Genomic DNA, 12813 nt, shown 5'->3' with positions numbered 1-12813 from the left:
ATCTGAGTCAGGACTAGAAGTAGTTCAAGAGGATGGCATAGCTGCTGCTGTGTCTGATGGAGGACAGCACATTACTGTTCTCCTCTGCCTTCTGCCTTTGCATTCAGGAGCTTTGTCTTCCTGATCTTCTTCTTCAATAATATAATTGATCTTATTTTTCCTGCTACTTGCTGTAGTATATATTTGTCTCCAGGGCTGACACAAAGGTAGAAGTGTGTTAATTGTCTTGCAGGTCTGATTTTAGAACCTACTGCTCCTGTATATTTTTGGCTTTGTTCTGCTAAGGTTTTAACTGTCCAGCCTGTGATTTCACAATATGAAGTGCTTGGCAATAGTACCACTTGACCATCTCCCCTCAACAGGTTCCCTTCCTTGATTCCTGTTTGTGTTCTGGACGTGTATTGGGGCACAGCTGTTTTGAGAGCATCACAAGCCAACCCTTTCTTCAGTTCCCACATGGAACTTTTATCTTGACTTCTTTGCCTAGGCCAACACAAACCACTCCCTCTTGATGTGTCTCTGTGCTCCATGAAATGCAGTAACAATGTCAGGGGTTAATTTCTGGGACATGGTAAGCAAACATGAAAGGAGGTATAGTTGAGCCATATTTGGTAAATCCCAATTCTACGTAACCAGATAGTAGGATGATTATCTGCCTTGTGTTAAGATGCCTTTTAGCACACATGCAAAGGAGCTTTAAAGCTGTAACTCAAGGCAACACAGACAGAATGGTTTAATTGCAATATTTTGCCTTTGCCCTTTTAAGACACTGTATTGTAGACTTTGTGGTAGAAGCATATATTTAGCAGGAGCAAACTCATTATTATACATCTTGGAGTGTTTCCTGACTTAGACTGTGTTCCAGCTGCCTAATTCCTGACTGGTGGAGCAGAAAAGTGATCTAATGTTGCTGATTAGCTCACAGTTAGACTCTTCAAGGAGCAATGTGTTATACTCACTTTGCTCTGATGCTCTTGCAAACAGATGAACCTTTTGTAAAATGATGGTAAAAGCCACTGCGGCTTCTCCAGATATCTGACTTTATCTTGGTCTGTGCTGTGTTGCACTTTGTGAAATGTGTTGTGCTGTTTTGGGAGACTTGTAAATGTGTGTCAAAATATTTGTATTTTAGAAGTACAGTGGTTTGCTGTTTATCATGTGCAATGTCAGAGATCCTTCCACCCTCTAAAATGTTCGGTGGGAAGGAGTGACTCCCTTTGCTTGGAGAAGTCTCATGCTGACTTGTACTTTCTGTAAGTATTATGACCAGAGTTACAGTGAGTTTGGCTGTTTGTAGCGCTTCACACTGAAAGGTCATCCTTGGATTTCAGCCTTGGACTATATGCAGGCTTAACTCTTTTTTTTTCTCTTCTTTTTTCCTCCTCCTTAAAACGCCCTCCCCCCTTTCCTTTTTCCTTGGCTTAAAAAAAACCCCAAAACTCTCATGAACTTTGTTTTCACATGGAACACAGTACTTCTCAAATGTAGGAAATATCTGATGTTCAGCACTTTCTGTATGACTTAACTGACTGAAAACTAATGACATTCAGGTTTCACAATAAGCTTGTAACTGGTTACCAATGTCTTTCTGCTGTCTTCCAGGAATGGATAGTAGATGTTTGTGAATGTACATTGTGTAGTATGCGATGCACAGAATGTACATGCATTGAAATGTTCAAAGTAATTAAATCTTTTTTTTTCTGTTACTTTCTGCATGTCTGGAGCATATTTAGCATCCTGGCTTCTACCTTATTTCTTTCCACTTGTTCCCTGTAGGAAGCTTTTTGAGCTGGTGGCCATACTGGCTTTTAGTGGTCACTGTTCCCATCTGCTTTCTCTCACTCCGAGGTTTGTGTCTGTACAATTGTTTCTTTGACCTATGTTGAGCTGGAGGAGGGAGAAGGTATGTCCAAAATTGTGGTGTGTGGACTTTTATTTTTGTTGTTCTCTCTCTTGTACTGTGAAGCCATGGTCAGCTGAACATGTATAGGGCTGAAAACATTTTTCTGTATTTGGTATCAGAGAGGAAGGTGAATTTGAATTGAATATTGCATGGAATCTGCATGCTAGTCTCATAGATTTATATTGCAGTCTTTCAGAAAATGTGAGAATGTGTTATAGCAAGACAAGAGGCTTTTCCTGAGGCAGGGAAAATACCAGAATGCTGCTCCCTGTATTTTGATAGAAGGTGTGCTCTGAGGTGCCCTCAGGCATGTGAAGGGATGGAGTTTCAGGGAGGATAGTCGTGAGAAATGGTTTGGAGTCGTTCCACATGAAAGAACCTCTGAAGTGGATTACAGTGAGATACAAAGGTTGTTTTTATAGTGTTTTTTTTCTCTTGTGGCAATGACAAGTTATATTATGAAAGCTCCTAAGTGATGTGAGTTCCTAAATCCAGTTTCTCAAAAGTGACTTGGCATCTTTAATTACACAGGTATTCCCAGTGATTGCACCTATCTCATCATGTAGATAAGTCTCAGTGTGGTGTGTGCTGGTATCCAGAGGACCTCCTCGTGAATGGGCAGAATGGTGGGGGCTCTGGTAATTAGGAAGTGCTTAGAATCATTACGTTACTATTTCCTTGTTTATCTTATATAAACCTCCCATTTCATCTTGCTGTTGCCTTTTTTTTTGTGATCTTGCATATGGTTCATCCATTAATAGGCCATCATATTTTAATGTATTGAAGATGGAAAGAAATAGATCACTATTTTCACTTGAAAGCTGGAATGCCTGCAGGGCTAACGTCACAGAGCCACACTTTTCGTGGCATTGGCAGGTTTAAAACCCTGTCTGATTCCACACTCAGCAAGCGGCAGATTTGTGGCACACTTGTCTGAGTAAGTGTGCAAACAACTGCAATGTGCCTCTTAAACATGTCTGGGTTTGGATTTGACAAGAAGCATTTTCTGTAAGATCCTGATATTTGTATATTTTCTCAGTGTTGAAAGGATTGTAATACCAGGATTATATCAGTGTCGGCTTAGTTCTCTGTGAGAAACCCTTGCTTCCTGGAAGAGATCAGTCCAGTTCAATATTGCAGCCAGCACCTTGTCAGAGCAGGTAGAAAAAGTTCTTTTGGAAATACAATATTATTGAAGTTGTGCAATCCTCAGGACTTCACAGAGGAGACATTTACTAAAGCATATGCTAAGAGCTGGAAGAGGAATAATGGTAAATCAAGTTACTGAAAATGTCAAAGAGCTATTACTAAAGGGTAAGTACTTCATGTTGATATTAGCACCTACAAAGAATTGTAGTGTTCTGAAACTATCAGTGTATCTTAACTGAAAAATAGTCATAGTGCTTTCTGAAACACAGGATTATTAAATTGTTAAATCCTTCTGGTTGTGTAGGTTCAGTCAGCTTTGTAAGGCTGTTCTCTAGTTTTGCAAAGGACAGTAGAAGTCTGATAGTAACGTCACACATGTTTATCTAGGGATAAATCCGAGATCTGTGCTTGATTGTGTACTTGATTTTGTACTCTGCTCCAGCCTGTTGCATAGGGTATTGTCTGGGAAAGTTTTGGCTGTTTCTTTCAAGCAGAGCACAAGCAAATGCCATCTTTTGAACTCTGAACTGGTTCAGAGGAATGAATATATTATCAATAATACAGCTTTTTGTTTTATTTTTTGGTACAATTATGCTTTGTTTGTGTCACTTTTGTAGGTGCCTTAACTGTTGCTGATTGTAAATATGTACTGCAGTGTAGTATGTAATGAGTCTTAAGAATCACACCTTTAGTAGTTGGGTAAAATTCAGTAAACCCAAAACTATTTTGACAGTGTCAATTAACAGTGAAGTAAATAATGTTATTACATAGCATAATAACGTTATAATATTGGGTGAACAGCATGTATTATTAAAATACCCACGAATGTCAATAGTTTGGTGTTTAAGCTGCTGTTTCTGGTGGAAACGTGTGTCTGGACCAGGCATGTGAGCATTTGGTGTTGCCAGTGTAACTCAAACTGATAGTTTGAGCCTGTTTTTAAAGTACAGAGGATCTCAGAGCTATCCAGGGAAAGATCTGTCCTTTCATTCTGCTATGCTTTCCTCTCATAAGCCTTATTGTGCATGGGTTCTTAACTAGTGTGAATTTGGCCTTTATTTTCATAAAACAGTGGGTCAGCTGAGATTTTACAGCTTGTGCTTTCTGCCACCTTCAGTGAAAAAGACCTGGTTGCCCAAGATCTTGTGTGAACTGGCATGAACAGATTTCAGTTAGTTATTTCATTAGCAATGCCTAGTCTGTAGTGTGAATGAGTTTTATCTAACTAGATGCAATGCTATTTATTTCCTGTTTCTCCTGTTTCTAGTGTAAATACAATAATCCTATTAAAAAACCCCACACACCTAAAACATCTCAGCCTCAAACCAAGAACTTAGTGGAGTTTTCAAAACATTTTGAGATTTTTTTTTCTTCTGAGCTTGGAATGTCTAATGCTACTTTTGACTTTTTGCTACTGCAAAATAAAGAAATTACTGTTTTCAGTTTTGAAAAATATGAAAGTTAAATCACGACTTTCTGTTTTTTTCCATGAAAAAAGTGCTCTGGGTAACACTGACTACTTTGTAGCTAAAGGGAAAATAAGTATTCCTCGTTATCAGAGCCTGTGATGTCAGCTGCCTGTTCTGCTGCCATAAATGAGTTTGCAACTAGAATTTTCATATTAGAAATTCTTTGTGTTTCTGTCTAGTTGTGTGTTGTCCATGGAGAAACAAGCATTTCTAATAGGCTTTTTAAATTATTGCTTAAAGTTATCTTTACTGTGGACTGCTGCTGATGTTGGATTAGGATTTTTGCTAAATTGTTGAAAGTGAGTAATTTAAGAAAAGAAGCAATGTCTGATTTCTGTTAATGAAATGTCAAGGTAATGATATCTGTAAAAGCATAATTGTGCATTGAATTATTTGGTGTAGTCTCACGAATGAACCAAGAGAAATGTTCCATAACAGTTCTGAGAATGAGTAAGAGTTTTGTTTAGTCCAGCCACATGTGAGGAAACACATGAATAGAAGCAGATTTGGAATGTATTTGAAATCAAATTGTTATCTGCATATTTCTTGGGTTATCCTAAAATGACAGTGTCTGCATATACTTCAGCAGTACTCTTGAGTGCTTGACTGCTGAAATGTGGAGATACCAGGATTTTTGGAGTGCTGGCAAAGTCCAGAAAGATTGTTGAGATCTTTCTGTTTCTCAGCAATACTCAGACCTGCAGGTCTTGACAGTGTGTGGGTGATGAGCAGAACACTCTGAACATTACACAGCCTTTGGGAGGAGCAGTATGAGTGTTATCCTTATTGACATCTGGGAAGTGGTGTCTCAAGAACTGTGTTAAAAACAAACCAAACCCACAAAATGTGATAAAAATGGACATGGATGGCTTTTTTATATTAAAATTTTATCCATAAGGCTGTGAAGAAATGCCCTCAAAATAATGTGACTAATAAAACCTGATTATGCAATAATTTTTGTTTGGAGCAATCCCACTGGTTCTCTAATTTTTTTTTCCCCTCTGTAGAATACCTACTTTGGGCGTATTCATTTGCTTCTAGGTCTTGTGAGAACAGTTAAGTGTAGCAAACCTATTTTGATTTTGTGGTCAAAAATCAATGTAAATAGTGTCTTAATTACCAGTTGTGTAGAAATTTGCAGAACTTACTGACACATGAAAATCTGAGAAAGCATAAATAAATCAGAACAGAACTAACTTGCTTTCCGAGTGGGATAAATTTTGTCTACCTTAAGCCATCTATAAATTAGGGTTTTATTTAGGTTAGGCTCTCTTTAGAAGTAATTTGCAGCATGTCAAGGTGCATGCACAGGAGAGGCATTCCCAGGGTCAGCTAATTGAGTCATCTCTTTCTAAGTGAGAAGTGAGCCTGTGTGATTAGTTGGCTGTAACTGCCTGCTGTTTAGATTGCTCATATTAAGGGGAACCCACAGCAACTACTTGGGTATCAACTCTGATTTCTAATCTTAGATTTCAGTGTTACCAGTAGACAAAATATTATAAGCATGAACGGTTTGTTTTTGTAATTAAAAAAAAAAAGTCAGATCAAGTAATGTTCTCTGAGCATAAAAATGGCTCAGTTTGTGCCCGTAACTATCACAGGCTTTGTGGCCAGTAATACTTGTGTCTGAGTGATAGCAAAACATGGTGTTAGCTGCTAGACAGGCTGTTTCATCACAGTGTTTGTTACTGTGGTGTACACAAAAGAGTCTCCACATGCATAGTACAATTGCAAGTGAGATATTAACTCTCATGCTGCTCCAGAAATTAAATTACATTGAGGGGAGGAGTGTTGGGCTGTCCTTTGAGCTGGTTTTCTAGGAAATATCTGCTGTTTGTTAATTATAAAAGGGGTAAATAAACCAGCATGGTTCTTGGTTGAGCCAAGCATTTCAGTTCCAATTCTGACTTGTACTCTGATTCACACTGAAATTCTTTGAAGAAATTTAGTCCCTCACTTAAGACTCTTAACTCTTGGTACTTGAGGCAGGGAGGATTCTGGCAGCCCTGCATGCCATCCTCCCATGTCACAGCAGTGTCTGGAGCTTTGTCCAGCTTTGCTGCCACCAGAGCGTGTCTGAGGCTGCGTTCCTCCTGAGATGCTGTGAGCCTCTGCCAGCTGGCATTAGCTCAGATATGATGTGCCTGTAGAAGCACAGTGGCAGAAGTTTCTTACCAAAGTTCAGCCCTCTTCAGAATTTGCTTTTTCTTTAATGTTTTAACCGTGCAGTAGCTTAAGTGGCATTGCTCTATTTGCTTTCCCTGTTATCTGTGTGGGCTGGTCAGGTTCTGTCCACCTGTGCCTTCAGCACATCTTAACTTGCCAGCTAGCTAAAGTTTCCATTAGAAGTAGGGGAGCATCTCTGAGTTAGTCATGTCGTGATGCAAAAATCTGTAGTTTTTTAAAAGATGTACTAGTTTCCACTTCTTTACCTGAATGTGATGAAGTAGGGGAGTGGTGGTTTTTTGTAAGGGAGTTCAGAAACTGGCAGTAGAGGAGAACAAAACCTTGACAGGTCAAGTCATGCAACTGCTCTTGCCACCTTCTCAATGGTTATTTTAGTCTGGCTGAGTAGACCTTATCATTGTGAAGCTTCCTGGTCTTTTTACAATAGTCTCACTGTGCCTAATTGTTCAGCTTTCATTTATCCTCACTAATCTGTCTTTAGTTACTTTCATATATGTCTTTTGTTTGTAATTCTCTCTAAATTCTGGTTTTCATCCCTCAGTTACTAAAGAAAACACAATGGCTTGCACAAAAGACTTGCATTCAGCTTGCTCAAGCAGTGAAACTGTGTCTGTCTGGCCTAATCCTCCTTCAGAAGGAAAGCAGTAACATGAATACTGTCCTCTGTGTTCTTAATCCTTTTCTATTAATTTATTTTTTAAAAGTAAAGACAACATTAACCTTTTGGAGAAGAACAAAATAAAACCAGTCAGTAGAATATCTGCTGCAATTTAGTCACAGTGTTTTTTCTTGGCTATGAGGCAAAAGTTTGGACATCCATTTTGTTTTGTTTTGTTTCCTGAGCTTGTGTGATGGCATTGTGGGACTATGCGCACTTGAGGGTTTTAGATTTTGTTCCATGGATCATCTTTGATGTTTTAAGGAACTCAGGTGATCCACAGGATGAGGAATGTGTTCTATGGACCTGTGCCCATATTTGAGTAGGGGAGCTTCTAGAATGTTCAGGGAACTATGCTGGAGATGTTTAGATAAACTGTATAGTTGAAGCGGTGACTGCAAATAGAATTATCTGGTTTGGAAGAGAACTGGTAGCATTCAGAAATAAAATGCCTTAATTATCGAAAGATAATAAAGACTGAGAAGCAATGAAACAAGTGAAGGGGAAACATTAGCCTACTTGGAATACAGCTTGAATGCCTCAAAATTTGAGATTAATTAGGGACTAAGGCAAATAAATTATTCTCTGTTGCAGAGTGTTTAGCTCCCTCTTTAAGAAATGTTCCTTGCAAAGCAATCTTGCATGATGAAAACTAACACCACATAGCTACTGGTCAGGACCAAAGACTTGATAACTAAGAATGTGGAGAACTGTGCGCATGTCACGGGATGGTGCTTGCCCAGGAGACTTCATGCTTCAGAATGTAAACTGTCCTCGGGTGAAGCTGGGGCAAGAATTCCCCAGAGTACCTTTCCAAGGTCACATCCGCTCTCCTCCAAAACTGATGGAGATAACACGCTCTTCCCATGCAAGTAAGTCTCTTTGAAGCTGCTGCTATTGCTCATTGGCAGAGAGAATATACTGGACAATTTTTTTCTTGCAATGTAGTTTCTGTACTGTGCTGCAGTCTGGTCTGTTTCGTCAAAGTACAGTTGTGATTCTTGTTGAGGAAATGGTCATTTGCTGGAGGTTTTACTCCTGAAATGGAAACACAGTATGAGAAGAGAGAAAGTGAGAGAAATTATTTAGAACATGTCTGTAAAGTAGAGATTGCATTGAACATGCAGCAATGGTTGAAAGTGCTTTTTGACTGTCATTTAATTGGGTGTATTTAAGTTAGCAGTGTAATAGTCTTGAGTTAGCACTCATCTCTGCAGCACCCTGTTCTGCTTATTGGTGAAGTGGAACTAGGATGTCATTGTAAAGAACTTGCATATAAACTTCCACTCCTTCACTTCCTGTTGAAAGTGTACAGTGTTTGAGAGGGACTTTAAGGTGGCACTTCATTAGATCAGCAGGAAGGTTCACTTTTATTTTTGCATTGTCTGCAGTAATTCATATGTATGTTATTTCAGGATAATGGAGCTAGTGCTGTGAATGTGGTAAAAAGCCGGTTGTACTTCTCTATCATCTGAACCATCGAGAGGAAAATGTGCCCTAGCAATTGCAAAATCAATACTATATTTCCAGTCACTAGTTCTACTGAATTTTCTATTAAGTTTGGGCTTCCTGTGTGCAGGATGGTGTATAAAGCAAGCATGCCAAGGAGTCAAATTTGGAAGGAAAGTCTAAGGGAAAGGGTGTGAGTGATGCTTGAACTTGTAAATGGAAAATGAGAGAAAAGATGGAAGCTCTTAGAGAGAGAAGGTGGTCTTCTGAACAGACCAATTGTGAAAAATTGTCAGTGGTAAAATGCAGATGCATCTAAAAAATAGTATCAATTAAGTTGAAGATTCATCTTAAGTCACTGGTCTTTGTCAGACTCAGGGAGATGGTATGAAGTAATCTTTCTTAACTAAGGAGGGGTTATGTGGATTATGGTAACAAGAGCATTTTGAAAGAGCAAAGCAATTATCATCTTGCTTAAAAAAACGAGATTAAATGTATGACTGCATCTTGGCAACAGTGGGATTTGTACATAAAAAGGTTGAGAGTTTCTGTAAGCGTTACAAGTACAAGAACATCCATTACACTGACTTGACACAGTGATAAGGTTGGGTTCCTGATGGAAGAAGGAAAACTAAGAAAGCAAAGAATTGTTTTAAAAATCACGTGGTGATTAAACCCCTCCCACCCCACTCCCCCCAGCTGATATTTCAAACATTCAGTCACCAGAGCTAGTATATGTAGGATTTCCTATCTAGTATATAGGATTTCCTATATAGGGCATATAGGAATTGAGGAAACAAGCCAAGGTTGCTCATGACCTTGCTGTGTTTGGTAAGTGTAATGGTGAGAAGATACTGCAGAGACCAGAGCACTGAAGAATAGAGCAGACAGTATTTCTGTTGATGTCGTAATTTGCACCTTCATTTGTGTCAGACTTAATGAGTAAAGGTAATGGCAGATAATTCCATTTCCTCAGCAAAAACTGCAAATGTACTTTAACCACAACAGGATGGGGGGACTGCAGCATGCACTGCAGCAAAATTGATCTGGTATATTCCAGTATAGGCATAACAAATACAGCAAGCAAGCAGTTTTTGCAGATTTTTACCTTTGCTGAAGTTGATAACCATTTGATTTTGAAGCTGTGTTGTTAAGCTTACTGATGTTTTCCTAGTAGTGTAAAAAATTCTACAATTACAGCAAAGTGAGCATCTCCTATGTGTGGGTGGGGTCAGCAGATAAGCTGAGCCCACTTGTTAAGGCAGCTGCTCATTAACATTTTGGGGTTAGTTGTCAGAGCTGTGAGAAAGGCAGTAGGTACATAAACACCGTAGGCAGCTCTTTTCATATATTTTTGGTCAGCTAAGTATTTACTTACAGAAGCTTAAAAATCCCTCTGTTCTTTGTGAATATTGTTTTTCCAACAGTTTTGTTCAAAGCACCTGTCAGCAATTTCCAGAAAGTTGTGCTGCTTTCCATGCATCCCTGCCCCTCAGTAAGAGTAGGACTGAACGTTCTCATAATTTTTTGGCTTATAACAATTACTTTTGTAACAGTGTGGTTTGTGCTGATGACTGTGTGTAGGGGAGGACTCTTCTCTTTGCCTGTTAGGTTCATTTTGTAAGTTGATTCAAATTTCAAAATGCAGAGATGTTTTCACTTGAATTTTATTCAGATAATTTAGTGTAGCCTTGTTGAATTGATTACCATAATCACTGAAAAGATGCACCAAAAAATCCAGCTGTTTAATCTCTTGCTTTTGGTGTATTCAGTGTACAATATTTTAACTTGCAGTATTTTCATTTGAGATAATAGTTTCTTTTTCTTTCATTTTTAATTTCTACAGTGGTTGCTTTTGTAAATAGAAAAAAGTATTCCTTGGATTAATCCTTTCTTAAGGAGATGCTCTTGGAAATCATTCATTTGTACTGGCTGAGAGAGCAGGGAGTGAAGAGGTACAGGCAAAAGAAAAGAATTTTTGTTTGTTGAGCAGAGGGTAATGGGAGACATAGGTCCAAGAACTTCTGAAGACTGAAATCAATTTAATCTTTTTTTTTTCTGCCCTCAGAGGTTGTTTTAAACTATAGTGCCCTTGGTTGTTTATTTATTTTTTTTTATTACTACTTGCTCTACTGATCTTCCATGCTATCCTTTTTTTAAACATTGTTCATTGCATATGTGAGTGCTCTGGTTTTAATTTAAAAGTATAAAAGGAGCCTGACGAATGCACAGCCTTAAATATTCAAAACACTGTAAGGGTAAAATCATGATGAGGGTGTTGAATGTCTGGGATTAGTGGGCATAGTGAACAACAAACAGCATTTAAAAACTAAAAAGGTGCTTTGGGGGCTGTTTGCCTGAATTGTCATTAGAGAAGCTAGTCTTTGAAGTGTTCAGTCTTACTACATGTATCTGATTGGGTCGGACATACAGCTCAAAGGTTGCTGTTATCATTAGTAGGGATTTCTAAATGCAGAGGAACTGTCCTAGTGCTTGTCACTGTTCTGTGTAAGAAACAGTTACAGAAGTGAGCACTAGAGAGTAAAGGCACATACAGCATTGTAGCTGTGACCCCACTCGTAAATTTACTTTGAGGTGACTTTTTATTCTATTTTAATGAAACAGAGGAGTAGAAATAGAAACAGCTCTGCCTTGAGAGTAACACCTTTGATATTGCTAGCATTATATAACTTGAGATACTAAAAAGAAACATATTCAATTAACCAAATGAGTTTATTCTGTATGGATTCATTAAGATTACAAAGTCTCATTCTCAGCTTATCAAAACCTGCTTCTTTTTTTCTTCGCAGGTCATGGCAACCATAAAGAAAACAGTCCTTTCCTGAACAGTTCAGAAGCTGGCAAGGGAGGTGATTACTATGACAGAAATCTGGCCTTGTTTGAGGTAATTTCTAGCTGTTTTTTATACTTCTGATGTGATTTGTGATCTTCCATGATGGGAGGGATTGAGCACATCTTTCTCCCCAATATGCCTTTTTGTGGATGTCCATCTGTTGTCAGAGGTACCAGTAGGCAGAGAGGTCCTGTGTGGTGGCAGAGCTCAGGTATGATGACCAGCTGGGTCTGTGAGGCAGAGGTATAACTCTGTGTAACTGTATCCACCTGGAAAAAAGGAGGGGCAGACACTCATGCTGGAGCCTTTTCCATAAGTGATGGCACAGGACCACACCAGGTGTGCAGGCTCTTCTGTGGGACTAAGTAGAGGGAGGAGCATCCCAAAGGCCATGCTGCTGTGCTGAAAATCCGTCAACCCCTTTCTGGAAGGAATTGTAATCAGGTTTTTAAACATGTGAACTGCGGGTCAGATCAGAGGAAGGAATAAGAAAAGGGGTGCTTGGCTCATGGCATCCCTTAAGGATGACCCCATTTGGGGCCAGTTTCTGCATCATGTACAAAGCACATAATGCTACTGATCCCACCAGAAACTGTTCAAGGTGATACCTAAAGATATGATAAAGCTGCAGACAGTGAAATCTTTCTCATCTAGTTTTTATTTCCTGTGTGGAAGGTTGTTTCTCTATACCATGCATTCCTTATTGTGCTACAAGACATGCAAGACTTTTTAATTTCAAAGGGAAAGGGAATGATTTTGTTCTGGAGCTTTTTTCCTTCTCTCCCCTCTTGAGCTTTCAGAAACAGAAATTGGATGGGATGAGTATAAAGGTGGGAGGCCCTCCATATATGTGTTTTTTGGGAATTTTGTCTAGATCCACATGAATTAGATAACATAGTTTGAAAAACAGGAAAATTATCAGACTGCATACATGTCTAGAATTAGCAGAGTTTAATCACTAAATCTCTGATTTGTTTGGCAACTTGACCTTTTCAAAAGTGTATCTGTTGATGTAAGTTGACGTTAGACATACATGCAAGGTACACATTCATTTTCTTACAGTTCCAAGGCTCTGACTTCTTTATTGCTGTAATTATGCTTTTCAGCACCTAAGGAGAATGATTCACATGGTGCAGACATTTTG

At 38.8% G+C, this 12813-nt stretch overlaps 1 protein-coding gene across 2 annotated transcripts in view; it reads left to right on the top strand.

The window, feature by feature from the left end:
* SLC12A4 (solute carrier family 12 member 4) overlaps positions 1-12813 on the top strand; it is a gene marked incomplete at its 5' end in the record, with an annotated part of 46632 nt that overhangs the window by 8560 nt on the left and 25259 nt on the right. The window contains 2 exons of one of the 2 annotated variants that reach the window (XM_082289887.1): positions 8067-8238; positions 11626-11720. In XM_082289887.1, the coding sequence (XP_082146013.1) occupies positions 8067-8238; positions 11626-11720 (267 nt within the window). Of the gene's footprint in view, positions 1-8066; positions 8239-11625; positions 11721-12813 lie in introns of those variants that run through there. The other variant, XM_082289886.1, reaches the window with a different exon arrangement.

Source organism: Coloeus monedula (assembly GCF_965178545.1).
Source record: "Coloeus monedula genome assembly, chromosome: 13".
NCBI lineage: Eukaryota > Metazoa > Chordata > Aves > Passeriformes > Corvidae > Coloeus > Coloeus monedula.
The sequence above is the reverse complement of the archived record's forward strand: the minus strand, read 5'-3'. Positions and strand labels throughout refer to the sequence as shown.